The sequence below is a fragment of the Saccostrea echinata genome, unplaced genomic scaffold, assembly GCF_033153115.1.
Source record: "Saccostrea echinata isolate AGI-Se365-2 ecotype Australia unplaced genomic scaffold, CSIRO_AGI_Sech_v1 ptg000120l, whole genome shotgun sequence".
Taxonomy (NCBI): Eukaryota; Metazoa; Mollusca; class Bivalvia; order Ostreida; family Ostreidae; genus Saccostrea; species Saccostrea echinata.
Window position 1 is genome coordinate 1 of NW_026889869.1, and position 13808 is coordinate 13808.

The following is a 13808-nucleotide window of genomic DNA, read 5'->3' on the forward strand; positions in this document are numbered from 1 at the left end:
TCCAAGACCTTTTCCTCCTTTGCCACGTCCAGACATGTTATAAGTCCAGTAGTACTGTTCTGATGAACTGATCATGCGTAATTGCCTAATTTATAGTCCAAATTGAGGACCCGTGAGAGCGCACGATGCTTTGAAAAGTTCGGAACGTTACCAAAGCGGTATTGTGACAAGCTTTACGATTGGTCAGCTTGGCATGATGGGAATGTTTACATTTCTTGCCCCACGGGAATTTTAACCACATTTAATTAATTTTGATTCTTTAATTTCTTCACATATAGGCAAGTTTAGGTTCAATTTATTCACCTAAACCAAAATATTGGTACGTGGAGGTACATATATACATTTTATACAAACTGATATACAAAAAAAAAAAAAAAAAACATGACAGAAAATGAATAAAAATGATAAAGAGAGAGAGGGGAATTATATCAAGCAGGACAGACAGCATCATAATTTTTTAGGATAAACATACACAATTTTTTGTTTTGTTGTTGTTATTTTTTTATTTCAGTATTTTTTGCTTTGAGTTTAACAAAATAAATACCGTTGTTGCCGAATGATAATAAAAACGTGTGTGGGTGGGTGGGTGGGGATTAAGTTATTCAAAGGAAAGGGGTGTGACAGATAACACCGAAATAATACAAAATGTAGAAGCTGAATGAAACTTTTGATTCTCATTCATTTATGATATCTAGTTATAGATGTGATAATTTATTTGATTTCCTCTTTTCTCAGTTAATTTTCAAAGGCAACTTTAAGCAGTGACCAAACCGGCTTTATAAATGAGCCTTTTTCATTTTATTACACGCCACGTTAGAATGAATATCGTTATATTTGACGTTGTTTAGAAATCAATAAAAATCATACTTTGAATATAAATGAAATACGGAATTGCAGTTCTGAAATGCATGTACTCGCATATGTGCATAGCTGTAGAACTAATGAGATAAAGTTGTAATACTGTTATTATTTTTTGCTTCGACACATTCCATCATTTTCTATTTAAATAATTGTGCTATTTTCTAATTTATTTCGCAAAATTCTTGAATGTATTCTAGAGGGGCAGGTTGATGGACTTGTACAAAATATAGTTTCAAGATGTGTAGACAACTTCTACAACTTGATGATGACAATAATACTATGAAATTGTCTAGCATTGTGCTATGTAATTATATATATGTAAGGCACAGATATATTCACTGAAGGATGTACTGTGTCTCAACATTTTTTTTTTTTTTTTTTTTTTTCAATTTGGGGGCATTGTACGCCGAATTTGACAAAATTTATTAATTTCGGCCAAATAATTCAACATTATTTTCAGAGATGTTTCAACGTCTGAACAGAAGGCATCTTTTCGAAGAATGTAGGTGGCCGTGAAAACGGCCGTTTGCTTTAGGACTTGAAATACAGCTTAAAATTAAGCACGCTCTCCACGAATACGTCTGGCCAGCTGGATGTCTTTGGGCATGATGGTTACTCTCTTGGCGTGAATGGCGCACAGGTTGGTGTCCTCAAAGAGACCAACAAGGTAAGCTTCGCTTGCTTCCTGTAAAGCCATGACAGCTGAACTCTGGAAACGCAAGTCGGTCTTAAAATCCTGAGCGATTTCCCGGACCAAGCGCTGGAATGGCAGCTTCCTGATGAGAAGCTCAGTGCTCTTCTGGTATCTCCGAATTTCACGGAGGGCGACAGTTCCTGGCCTGTATCTATGCGGTTTCTTAACGCCACCCGTGGCTGGTGCGCTTTTACGAGCAGCTTTGGTAGCGAGCTGTTTTCTGGGGGCCTTGCCTCCTGTAGATTTTCGTGCCGTCTGCTTGGTACGTGCCATGCTATCTCCTCAGATTATTCAAACTCGAATGAATGAAGTGGCAGTGTTGCACCGTGAACTTATATATCTTTGTAAGCTCAAGTTGAAAATCGCTGCGGTCTACCAGTCGGCTTAGTCGATTGGCTGGTGCCCGCAGTAACACTCGCTACGATTAGTCAGGTGAACGAGATGACCATTGGCTACGTCTGTAGGTAGTTTCAATCCACAGAATTGCCCCAAAAGAAAAAGAAAATCAAGTCGGTTTTTGACACATGATTTCACTGCAGATACATATAGTCAAATATTTTTTTTAAAAATATATATATGGTGAATAATGGGGATGAATGTAACGTCAATTGAATAGAAAATAGAATTATTTATTATATATATACATATATTTTCAATTCGTTATTGAAGCAAAATGCATTTTCGAAAAATATATATTATATATTTCTTGTCATTATTTCCTCCTACCATTATCTGAACAAGCCCAGTAATATTACTAAGTATCATGATACTTGCAGATAATCAGAATGGTGCATATAGGATGAACAGGAATTACCCTGTTGCAAAAACAAGAACAAAACAAATAATACAAATAAATGAATAATTAATTAAATGAATGAATAATTAAATAAATGAATGAATGAATGAATGAATAAATGAAAAGAATAAATAAATGAAAAGAATAAGAATGTATGTATCTGTCTTTCAAAAGGTACGCATGAACTTTTATTCCATTCGTTCCACATTTGATTCCAAATAAAGTGGGGAAAAAAAAAGAAAAAAAGAAAAAGAAAAATAATAATAATAATAATAATAAATAAATAAATAAAATAAATGAATGAATAAAATAAAATAAAATAAAATAAAAAAAATTAATAATAATAATAAAACTTCAACAACAAAAAAAAACAACAAAAAACAAAAAAAAAAAAAAAAAACCAAACCAAAACAAAACAAAACAAAACAAAACAAAAAAAAAAAAAAAAAAAAAAAAAAAAAAAAAAACATGAAAACAAATATACTAGAATGATAACACTAATAATAATGGCCATATAGTTAGCGTAGGCGTTGTGATGTGGAAAAAGTAAAATTTTATTTACTTGAGGGAGGGTATGTAAACAAATTAAAAACTGACTTTTGTTTCTTCTTCTTCTCAGAAACAGCATGTTAATATTATCATGACTTTGCAATTTGCTTCCAGTCGAAGACAAATAAACTATGTGTAATAGGTAAGTGTACTTCTTGTTTATTCATTTTGTGTTTCCATTAGTACATGTATGTAATAGAGGCATCTTTTCTAAAAATGTTGGTAGCCCTGAAAAGGGCTTTTGTAATTGGTTTAAGACAATTGGCAGTCTACGCCTTGGTGGCTTTCTTTGGGGTTTTTGACTTCTTGGCTGTGGCTTTCTTGGGCGCTTTGGTTTTCGTAGGCTTTGGAGCTGCCTTGGCTTTCTTGGGAGACTTAGTAGCTGCTTTCTTCTTGGGAGACTTGGCCTTCTTGGGTGCTGCAGGTTTCTTAACAGCCTTTTTCTTTTCTGTTGGCTTTTTCTCCCCGGTTGTCTTCTTGGGTTTGGTCGTTTTCTTGGGCTTGGCAGCCTTAGGTTTGGTGACTTTTTTGGTCTTGGGTTTCTTCTCCGTCTTGGGCTTCTCTCCCAGCTTGAAGGAACCACTGGCACCTGTACCCTTGGCCTGTTTGAGAACTCCCTTCTTGACTCCGTTCTTGAGGGCCATCTTCAGATGGGTGTTGACACTAGAGGCGTCATTACCGACTTTGTAGTTGCCCATGATGTACTTGAGAATAGCTTGTCTCGAGGAACCTCCGCGCTCCTTCAGGGCAGCCACAGCAGCGCTGGATCATCTCGATGTACTTGGGATGGGCGGGGACCGTCTTGGGTTTGGAAACCTTCTTCTTGGCGGGGGATTTTGCTGGTGCGGCGTCTGCCATAATTTTTTTGTCCTGTTTTCTACAACTGATGTGAACGACGTTATCGACGATAAGGAAATGAATGAAATCACCTCCGCCGATGGCCTTATTTGAGTGGCGGCGAGCGCGGACCTCCGTGAAAACTCCCCAATTGTCGAGAGCGTAGAGGATTGAACTCGTCAAACTTTGTGTTTCAATACCTGTTATTTTTCCGATTTTGTCCTCCCAATTTTACTTAATTTTCTCAAATATGTCACTGTGCGTTTTCTTGAAATAATTTCCTACATAACTGTTTTTGTTTAAGGTTCTTAATCTGTCATTTTAAAGGAGGAATTGTCTGTTGATTCTGAAAATGCGCTGTTCCCTGGAGCCCAGAAGCGACTAATTTTGATTAAAACACGAAAACAAGAGGAATAGAACACGAGTAAGGGATTGAAGTACTTACTACATTGCTATGTGATAAAACATACATGTACATTTCTTTCAATTGTCTTCTATGTTACTTAAAATCCGAATGAAAATGCAAACATTCGGCACAAACACGCGCACAATGGATAGTGATGTGTGCCTTGCATTTCATATGAAATGGAGAGAGAGAGAAAAAAAAACAATCAAACAAAAGGGTCATATGAAGGGAAATCACGGAATCTCACAAATTGTTGAATGTTCAAATATATATCTAATATACTTTCTAGATCAGTGGATGTTCACCCCCTTAAAGGGACAACATATAATTTCTTTTCGAATATTTAAATACATGACACCTACTTTATAATTATAACACCGAGGACACCGGAAAGATCCAGACCGTACGTAACGTACCACATTCGGTGGTACAACGTCTGAATTTCTCAGTATAATTATATCATAAGAATATACATAACTGACATCCTTGTAAATTACATGAAAAAAAAAAATCACATAAAAAGGGCGTGTATTTAATAATTGTAGAACACTCACTTAATTAGTAGTTATACATAAGAGAGAGACAGAGAGAGACGAACAAGGCGAATAATGGGAGTAGCTTATTCATTGATATTAATTTGTTTCTTGTAATTTACACACACAAATAATTGAGTACATGTAAATAAACAGAATGTGGTCAAAAGCCAATGTATTTAAAATCTATATCTTTCAAGTTGAACAAGACAACCAGTATATAATACAAGACAATACAATACATTGATAGAAGCATCAAATTGGTTGCACACTTTCCACGTGCAGATCATGATTCCCTGCATCTATATGTCACGTGACGATGCAGATGTGCTGCACGGCGCAGTGATGGACATCGCAATAAATGTAAAGTGTTGAAAAAAATGTCGTTTAGTCATTCGCATCGGTAGTCTATTCGAAAGAAAATTTACTACCAGTTTTTAATTGTGTTAGTACTGTAAGTATCCGGAAACTGGCATCGAGTTGCTTTTATTCACTCTTATTATGGGAAGCACACTTTTTTGAATAAGAACATTCAAGACATAATATAAACCACATCTTCTTATTCTTATGAGATTCTTATATTCATAACTTTTATCTATTTTTATCAATTAGGAATTTTGTCTAAATAATCATCATATAAAACAATAGCGAGGGGGAAAAAAAGAAACATTAAGGATTTAACTGGAGTTACAGATCTTTTGAATATGTTAATAAAATAATGATCATATTTAAAAATATTTGTATCAAAGGAAAAAAATTGAAAGTTAGATCGCCATGTTAGATGATTTTCGCAGTTTCTAGTCTTAATTGGTCAATGAAATGGGTTTTTTTTTTTCTTATCTCTTTGTTGAGTGAGCATTCAAGTAATACGTGAGAATTCAACATTTGTACGCAGGCCTATAAGGTTTGGATTCAACTGCCTATAACGAGAAAGAAAAAAACGTACATATACGAATATACATGCGAGTCAATTTTAAAATTTATTGCTTTTGTTATTAACTTAATACATTTATTTATCATTAAATATATAACACTTTCTTTGATGTTTGATCTCTGTTCTGTGTTGAAAATTATTGAATTCGTGTGTTTCTATTATTTTCTAGCTATAATAATTGTTTACGTTTCAACTCGTTTGTAATGTAGGTATCTTTTCGAAAAGCTTATGTGGCCGTGAAAACGGCCGTTTGGTTTTGTGCTGCACACAACACAACTATAGGATCTTTTTACTTGGCGGCTTTCTGTGTCTTTTTGGGAAGGAGCACCGCTTGGATGTTGGGCAGGACACCACCCTGCGCGATGGTCACGCCGGACAGGAGTTTGTTCAATTCTTCGTCGTTGCGGATGGCCAGCTGCAGATGACGGGGAATGATTCTGGTCTTTTTGTTGTCGCGGGCAGCGTTGCCTGCCAACTCCAAGACTTCTGCGGCCAAGTACTCAAGAACGGCAGCCAAGTACACGGGAGCGCCTGCTCCCACTCTCTCGGCGTAGTTGCCCTTTCTCAGCAGACGGTGAATACGACCCACGGGGAACTGCAGTCCGGCGCGGGAAGAACGGCTCTTGGCCTTCCCCTTCACTTTGCCTCCTTTGCCACGTCCAGACATTCTTAACGGTTATGTTCTTTCGTGTACAGTCAACGAATAATCCAGCGACGCCCGCACGCACCAATTTAAACAACCAAGCGGATCCAACGGTGCAGCCAATTAACGCGTCGCTCTGTTGTGCCTTTAGGTGAAATCCGAACAAGTAATGTTTTCTCGGAGGTCCGTAACAAGCTTCTCCTCCTACTCGCATATAAATAGTAAATTTTACCATTTTACTTTATTCATCTCTTCAGTTTGACCTGTCAACTTGAGATCATGCCACCCAAAGTCGGATCCAAAGGCGCCAAGAAAGCAGTCACCAAGGCCAAGACACCGAGGAGCACAGACAAGAAAAGGAGGAAGAGGAGGAGGGAATCTTATGCCATTTACATCTACAAAGTCCTAAAGCAGGTGCACCCTGACACTGGTGTTTCCAGCAAGGCCATGAGCATAATGAACTCCTTCGTCAACGATATCTTTGAGAGAATCGCTGCCGAAGCCTCTCGTTTGGCCCACTACAACAAGCGATCTACAATCACAAGCAGAGAGGTCCAGACTGCTGTCCGTCTCCTTCTGCCCGGTGAACTGGCCAAGCACGCCGTATCTGAGGGCACCAAAGCCGTCACCAAGTACACCAGCAGCAAATAATCTCATTTTGCAAGTACACACACCAAACGGCCCTTTTAAGGGCCAACTAATTTTTAAGAAAAGATACCTTCATATTACATGCGTTATTGAGACACAAATAATATGTGTGAGTGTTACAATGTGAATGCATGTGCTCGTAAAAGTGGCAAACGTATAAAAATCCCACATTGTTTACAACTGATTATAATAACAGAAGTAGGATAAATAAAGAAATACAAGTAGGTATTATTATATGTATGAGAGCCAAATTTTATTCACAAATAACTTGAATGTACAACCAAGCATATATCTAAAATAACTGTATCTTCAAATATAAATAAAATACAAGCATGCGAGGTCCATCTGATGTACACAAAATCCTGGTTCATTTGTCCTCTGTATACTGAATTAATTATCAGCGTACATTATATAATTGATAATAAAGTATCTCAATTCAGCTAATATCAATGAAACAGATAAATAAATTCAAGACCCCCCCCCCCTCCCCTTTCTTTGACATTGACATATTGGAATTTTCAATCAGTAATTATACATCAATAAAAGTGCAATGACCAAAATGCGATAATTATACATTGACAATTAATTGTCTAACATTAGTCATAATTGTTAAACAAGAAAAAAAAAGCATGTCACTCAGCGCCAGTTGGTACCTGTCATTGTCGGTAGATCGATCCCTCAAAATAATACTCAAGACAGCAGCATTATTATTTTAATATATGATTATAATAATAAAAAAAATTAAATAATATATACTGTTTGTGTGTGTTTATTCAATATTTCTTGTCCAAACCTAAATTCAATACATATTTGTTGCTCTGTATATAGTTTTGAGGAAATATTACGACATAAAGGGTCTTACTCTGTTATTGTTGTGTATTTATTTTACCACTTACAACCATTCTGTATTCAACTTTGTACAGTGAATATCTGTATAACAAGTACTCAGTAAGTAAATGTCTGTCTTAACGATGTTTAAGAGGCATCTTTTCGAAAAATTTGGGTGGCCGTGATAACGGCCGTTTGTGTTTGTTTTAAACTTCTGTCTTGACTGTCAAACTGAATTCTTTAGCCTCCAAATCCGTACAGGGTGCGTCCTTGGCGTTTCAAGGCGTAGACCACGTCCATAGCTGTGACGGTCTTTCTCTTGGCATGCTCCGTGTAGGTTACAGCATCTCGGATCACGTTCTCCAAGAAAACCTTAAGAACTCCACGAGTTTCCTCGTAGATGAGACCGGAAATACGTTTGACACCACCACGGCGAGCAAGACGGCGTATGGCTGGCTTGGTGATACCCTGGATGTTGTCTCTCAAGACTTTTCTGTGTCGCTTAGCGCCTCCTTTTCCAAGACCTTTTCCTCCTTTGCCACGTCCAGACATGTTATAAGTTCAGCCAGTAGTACTGTTCTGATGAACTGATCATGCGTAATTGCCTAATTTATAGTCCAAATTGAGGACCCGTGAGAGCGCACGATGCTTTGAAAAGTTCGGAACGTTACCAAAGCGGTATTGTGACAAGCTTTACGATTGGTCAGCTTGGCATGATGGGAATGTTTACATTTCTTGCCCCACGGGAATTTTAACCACATTTAATTAATTTTGATTCTTTAATTTCTTCACATATAGGCCAGTTTAGGTTCAATTTATTCACCTAAACCAAAATATTGGTACGTGGAGGTACATATATACATTTTATACAAACTGATATACAAAAAAAAAAAAAAAAAACATGACAGAAAATGAATAAAAATGATAAAGAGAGAGAGGGGAATTATATCAAGCAGGACAGACAGCATCATAATTTTTTAGGATAAACATACACAATTTTTTGTTTTGTTGTTGTTATTTTTTTATTTCAGTATTTTTTGCTTTGAGTTTAACAAAATAAATACCGTTGTTGCCGAATGATAATAAAAACGTGTGTGGGTGGGTGGGTGGGGATTAAGTTATTCAAAGGAAAGGGGTGTGACAGATAACACCGAAATAATACAAAATGTAGAAGCTGAATGAAACTTTTGATTCTTCATTCATTTATGATATCTAGTTATAGATGTGATAATTTATTTGATTTCCTCTTTTCTCAGTTAATTTTCAAAGGCAACTTTAAGCAGTGACCAAACCGGCTTTATAAATGAGCCTTTTTCATTTTATTACACGCCACGTTAGAATGAATATCGTTATATTTGACGTTGTTTAGAAATCAATAAAAATCATACTTTGAATATAAATGAAATACGGAATTGCAGTTCTGAAATGCATGTACTCGCATATGTGCATAGCTGTAGAACTAATGAGATAAAGTTGTAATACTGTTATTATTTTTTGCTTCGACACATTCCATCATTTTCTATTTAAATAATTGTGCTATTTTCTAATTTATTTCGCAAAATTCTTGAATGTATTCTAGAGGGGCAGGTTGATGGACTTGTACAAAATATAGTTTCAAGATGTGTAGACAACTTCTACAACTTGATGATGACAATAATACTATGAAATTGTCTAGCATTGTGCTATGTAATTATATATATGTAAGGCACAGATATATTCACTGAAGGATGTACTGTGTCTCAACATTTTTTTTTTTTTTTTTTTTTTTCAATTTGGGGGCATTGTACGCCGAATTTGACAAAATTTATTAATTTCGGCCAAATAATTCAACATTATTTTCAGAGATGTTTCAACGTCTGAACAGAAGGCATCTTTTCGAAGAATGTAGGTGGCCGTGAAAACGGCCGTTTGCTTTAGGACTTGAAATACAGCTTAAAATTAAGCACGCTCTCCACGAATACGTCTGGCCAGCTGGATGTCTTTGGGCATGATGGTTACTCTCTTGGCGTGAATGGCGCACAGGTTGGTGTCCTCAAAGAGACCAACAAGGTAAGCTTCGCTTGCTTCCTGTAAAGCCATGACAGCTGAACTCTGGAAACGCAAGTCGGTCTTAAAATCCTGAGCGATTTCCCGGACCAAGCGCTGGAATGGCAGCTTCCTGATGAGAAGCTCAGTGCTCTTCTGGTATCTCCGAATTTCACGGAGGGCGACAGTTCCTGGCCTGTATCTATGCGGTTTCTTAACGCCACCCGTGGCTGGTGCGCTTTTACGAGCAGCTTTGGTAGCGAGCTGTTTTCTGGGGGCCTTGCCTCCTGTAGATTTTCGTGCCGTCTGCTTGGTACGTGCCATGCTATCTCCTCAGATTATTCAAACTCGAATGAATGAAGTGGCAGTGTTGCACCGTGAACTTATATATCTTTGTAAGCTCAAGTTGAAAATCGCTGCGGTCTACCAGTCGGCTTAGTCGATTGGCTGGTGCCCGCAGTAACACTCGCTACGATTAGTCAGGTGAACGAGATGACCATTGGCTACGTCTGTAGGTAGTTTCAATCCACAGAATTGCCCCAAAAGAAAAAGAAAATCAAGTCGGTTTTTGACACATGATTTCACTGCAGATACATATAGTCAAATATTTTTTTTAAAAATATATATATGGTGAATAATGGGGATGAATGTAACGTCAATTGAATAGAAAATAGAATTATTTATTATATATATACATATATTTTCAATTCGTTATTGAAGCAAAATGCATTTTCGAAAAATATATATTATATATTTCTTGTCATTATTTCCTCCTACCATTATCTGAACAAGCCCAGTAATATTACTAAGTATCATGATACTTGCAGATAATCAGAATGGTGCATATAGGATGAACAGGAATTACCCTGTTGCAAAAACAAGAACAAAACAAATAATACAAATAAATGAATAATTAATTAAATGAATGAATAATTAAATAAATGAATGAATGAATGAATGAATAAATGAAAAGAATAAATAAATGAAAAGAATAAGAATGTATGTATCTGTCTTTCAAAAGGTACGCATGAACTTTTATTCCATTCGTTCCACATTTGATTCCAAATAAAGTGGGGAAAAAAAAAGAAAAAAAGAAAAAGAAAAATAATAATAATAATAATAATAAATAAATAAATAAAATAAATGAATGAATAAAATAAAATAAAATAAAATAAAAAAAATTAATAATAATAATAAAACTTCAACAACAAAAAAAACAACAAAAAACAAAAAAAAAAAAAAAAACCAAACCAAAACAAAACAAAACAAAACAAAACAAAAAAAAAAAAAAAAAAAAAACATGAAAACAAATATACTAGAATGATAACACTAATAATAATGGCCATATAGTTAGCGTAGGCGTTGTGATGTGGAAAAAGTAAAATTTTATTTACTTGAGGGAGGGTATGTAAACAAATTAAAAACTGACTTTTGTTTCTTCTTCTTCTCAGAAACAGCATGTTAATATTATCATGACTTTGCAATTTGCTTCCAGTCGAAGACAAATAAACTATGTGTAATAGGTAAGTGTACTTCTTGTTTATTCATTTTGTGTTTCCATTAGTACATGTATGTAATAGAGGCATCTTTTCTAAAAATGTTGGTAGCCCTGAAAAGGGCTTTTGTAATTGGTTTAAGACAATTGGCAGTCTACGCCTTGGTGGCTTTCTTTGGGGTTTTTGACTTCTTGGCTGTGGCTTTCTTGGGCGCTTTGGTTTTCGTAGGCTTTGGAGCTGCCTTGGCTTTCTTGGGAGACTTAGTAGCTGCTTTCTTCTTGGGAGACTTGGCCTTCTTGGGTGCTGCAGGTTTCTTAACAGCCTTTTTCTTTTCTGTTGGCTTTTTCTCCCCGGTTGTCTTCTTGGGTTTGGTCGTTTTCTTGGGCTTGGCAGCCTTAGGTTTGGTGACTTTTTTGGTCTTGGGTTTCTTCTCCGTCTTGGGCTTCTCTCCCAGCTTGAAGGAACCACTGGCACCTGTACCCTTGGCCTGTTTGAGAACTCCCTTCTTGACTCCGTTCTTGAGGGCCATCTTCAGATGGGTGTTGACACTAGAGGCGTCATTACCGACTTTGTAGTTGCCCATGATGTACTTGAGAATAGCTTGTCTCGAGGAACCTCCGCGCTCCTTCAGGGCAGCCACAGCAGCGCTGATCATCTCGATGTACTTGGGATGGGCGGGGACCGTCTTGGGTTTGGAAACCTTCTTCTTGGCGGGGGATTTTGCTGGTGCGGCGTCTGCCATAATTTTTTTGTCCTGTTTTCTACAACTGATGTGAACGACGTTATCGACGATAAGGAAATGAATGAAATCACCTCCGCCGATGGCCTTATTTGAGTGGCGGCGAGCGCGGACCTCCGTGAAAACTCCCCAATTGTCGAGAGCGTAGAGGATTGAACTCGTCAAACTTTGTGTTTCAATACCTGTTATTTTTCCGATTTTGTCCTCCCAATTTTACTTAATTTTCTCAAATATGTCACTGTGCGTTTTCTTGAAATAATTTCCTACATAACTGTTTTTGTTTAAGGTTCTTAATCTGTCATTTTAAAGGAGGAATTGTCTGTTGATTCTGAAAATGCGCTGTTCCCTGGAGCCCAGAAGCGACTAATTTTGATTAAAACACGAAAACAAGAGGAATAGAACACGAGTAAGGGATTGAAGTACTTACTACATTGCTATGTGATAAAACATACATGTACATTTCTTTCAATTGTCTTCTATGTTACTTAAAATCCGAATGAAAATGCAAACATTCGGCACAAACACGCGCACAATGGATAGTGATGTGTGCCTTGCATTTCATATGAAATGGAGAGAGAGAGAAAAAAAAACAATCAAACAAAAGGGTCATATGAAGGGAAATCACGGAATCTCACAAATTGTTGAATGTTCAAATATATATCTAATATACTTTCTAGATCAGTGGATGTTCACCCCCTTAAAGGGACAACATATAATTTCTTTTCGAATATTTAAATACATGACACCTACTTTATAATTATAACACCGAGGACACCGGAAAGATCCAGACCGTACGTAACGTACCACATTCGGTGGTACAACGTCTGAATTTCTCAGTATAATTATATCATAAGAATATACATAACTGACATCCTTGTAAATTACATGAAAAAAAAAAATCACATAAAAAGGGCGTGTATTTAATAATTGTAGAACACTCACTTAATTAGTAGTTATACATAAGAGAGAGACAGAGAGAGACGAACAAGGCGAATAATGGGAGTAGCTTATTCATTGATATTAATTTGTTTCTTGTAATTTACACACACAAATAATTGAGTACATGTAAATAAACAGAATGTGGTCAAAAGCCAATGTATTTAAAATCTATATCTTTCAAGTTGAACAAGACAACCAGTATATAATACAAGACAATACAATACATTGATAGAAGCATCAAATTGGTTGCACACTTTCCACGTGCAGATCATGATTCCCTGCATCTATATGTCACGTGACGATGCAGATGTGCTGCACGGCGCAGTGATGGACATCGCAATAAATGTAAAGTGTTGAAAAAAATGTCGTTTAGTCATTCGCATCGGTAGTCTATTCGAAAGAAAATTTACTACCAGTTTTTAATTGTGTTAGTACTGTAAGTATCCGGAAACTGGCATCGAGTTGCTTTTATTCACTCTTATTATGGGAAGCACACTTTTTTGAATAAGAACATTCAAGACATAATATAAACCACATCTTCTTATTCTTATGAGATTCTTATATTCATAACTTTTATCTATTTTTATCAATTAGGAATTTTGTCTAAATAATCATCATATAAAACAATAGCGAGGGGGAAAAAAAAGAAACATTAAGGATTTAACTGGAGTTACAGATCTTTTGAATATGTTAATAAAATAATGATCATATTTAAAAATATTTGTATCAAAGGAAAAAAATTGAAAGTTAGATCGCCATGTTAGATGATTTTCGCAGTTTCTAGTCTTAATTGGTCAATGAAATGGGTTTTTTTTTTTCTTATCTCTTTGTTGAGTGAGCATTCAAGTAATACGTGAGAATTCAACATTTGTACGCAGGC

General features: G+C 36.2%; 4 protein-coding genes across 4 annotated transcripts; 1 reads left to right on the forward strand and 3 right to left on the reverse strand.

Moving 5' to 3' along the window:
• Window positions 1-1417: 1417 nt before the first annotated feature.
• On the reverse strand, window positions 1418-1828 carry LOC133177346 (histone H3). The gene has a single exon (XM_061312397.1). It carries the CDS (start codon window positions 1826-1828, stop codon window positions 1418-1420), a length of 411 nt encoding a protein of 136 aa, XP_061168381.1.
• Window positions 1829-3169: 1341 nt separating this feature from the next.
• On the reverse strand, window positions 3170-3598 carry LOC133177360 (histone H1.5-like). The gene has a single exon (XM_061312411.1). The coding sequence runs from the start codon at window positions 3596-3598 to the stop codon at window positions 3170-3172; it is 429 nt and encodes a 142-aa protein (XP_061168395.1).
• A 2301-nt stretch (window positions 3599-5899) lies between these two features.
• LOC133177348 (histone H2A) lies at window positions 5900-6277 on the reverse strand. Its single transcript, XM_061312399.1, has one exon. The coding sequence runs from the start codon at window positions 6275-6277 to the stop codon at window positions 5900-5902; it is 378 nt and encodes a 125-aa protein (XP_061168383.1).
• A 255-nt stretch (window positions 6278-6532) lies between these two features.
• On the forward strand, window positions 6533-6904 carry LOC133177350 (histone H2B-like). The gene has a single exon (XM_061312402.1). It carries the CDS (start codon window positions 6533-6535, stop codon window positions 6902-6904), a length of 372 nt encoding a protein of 123 aa, XP_061168386.1.
• The last annotated feature ends 6904 nt before the right edge of the window (window positions 6905-13808 follow it).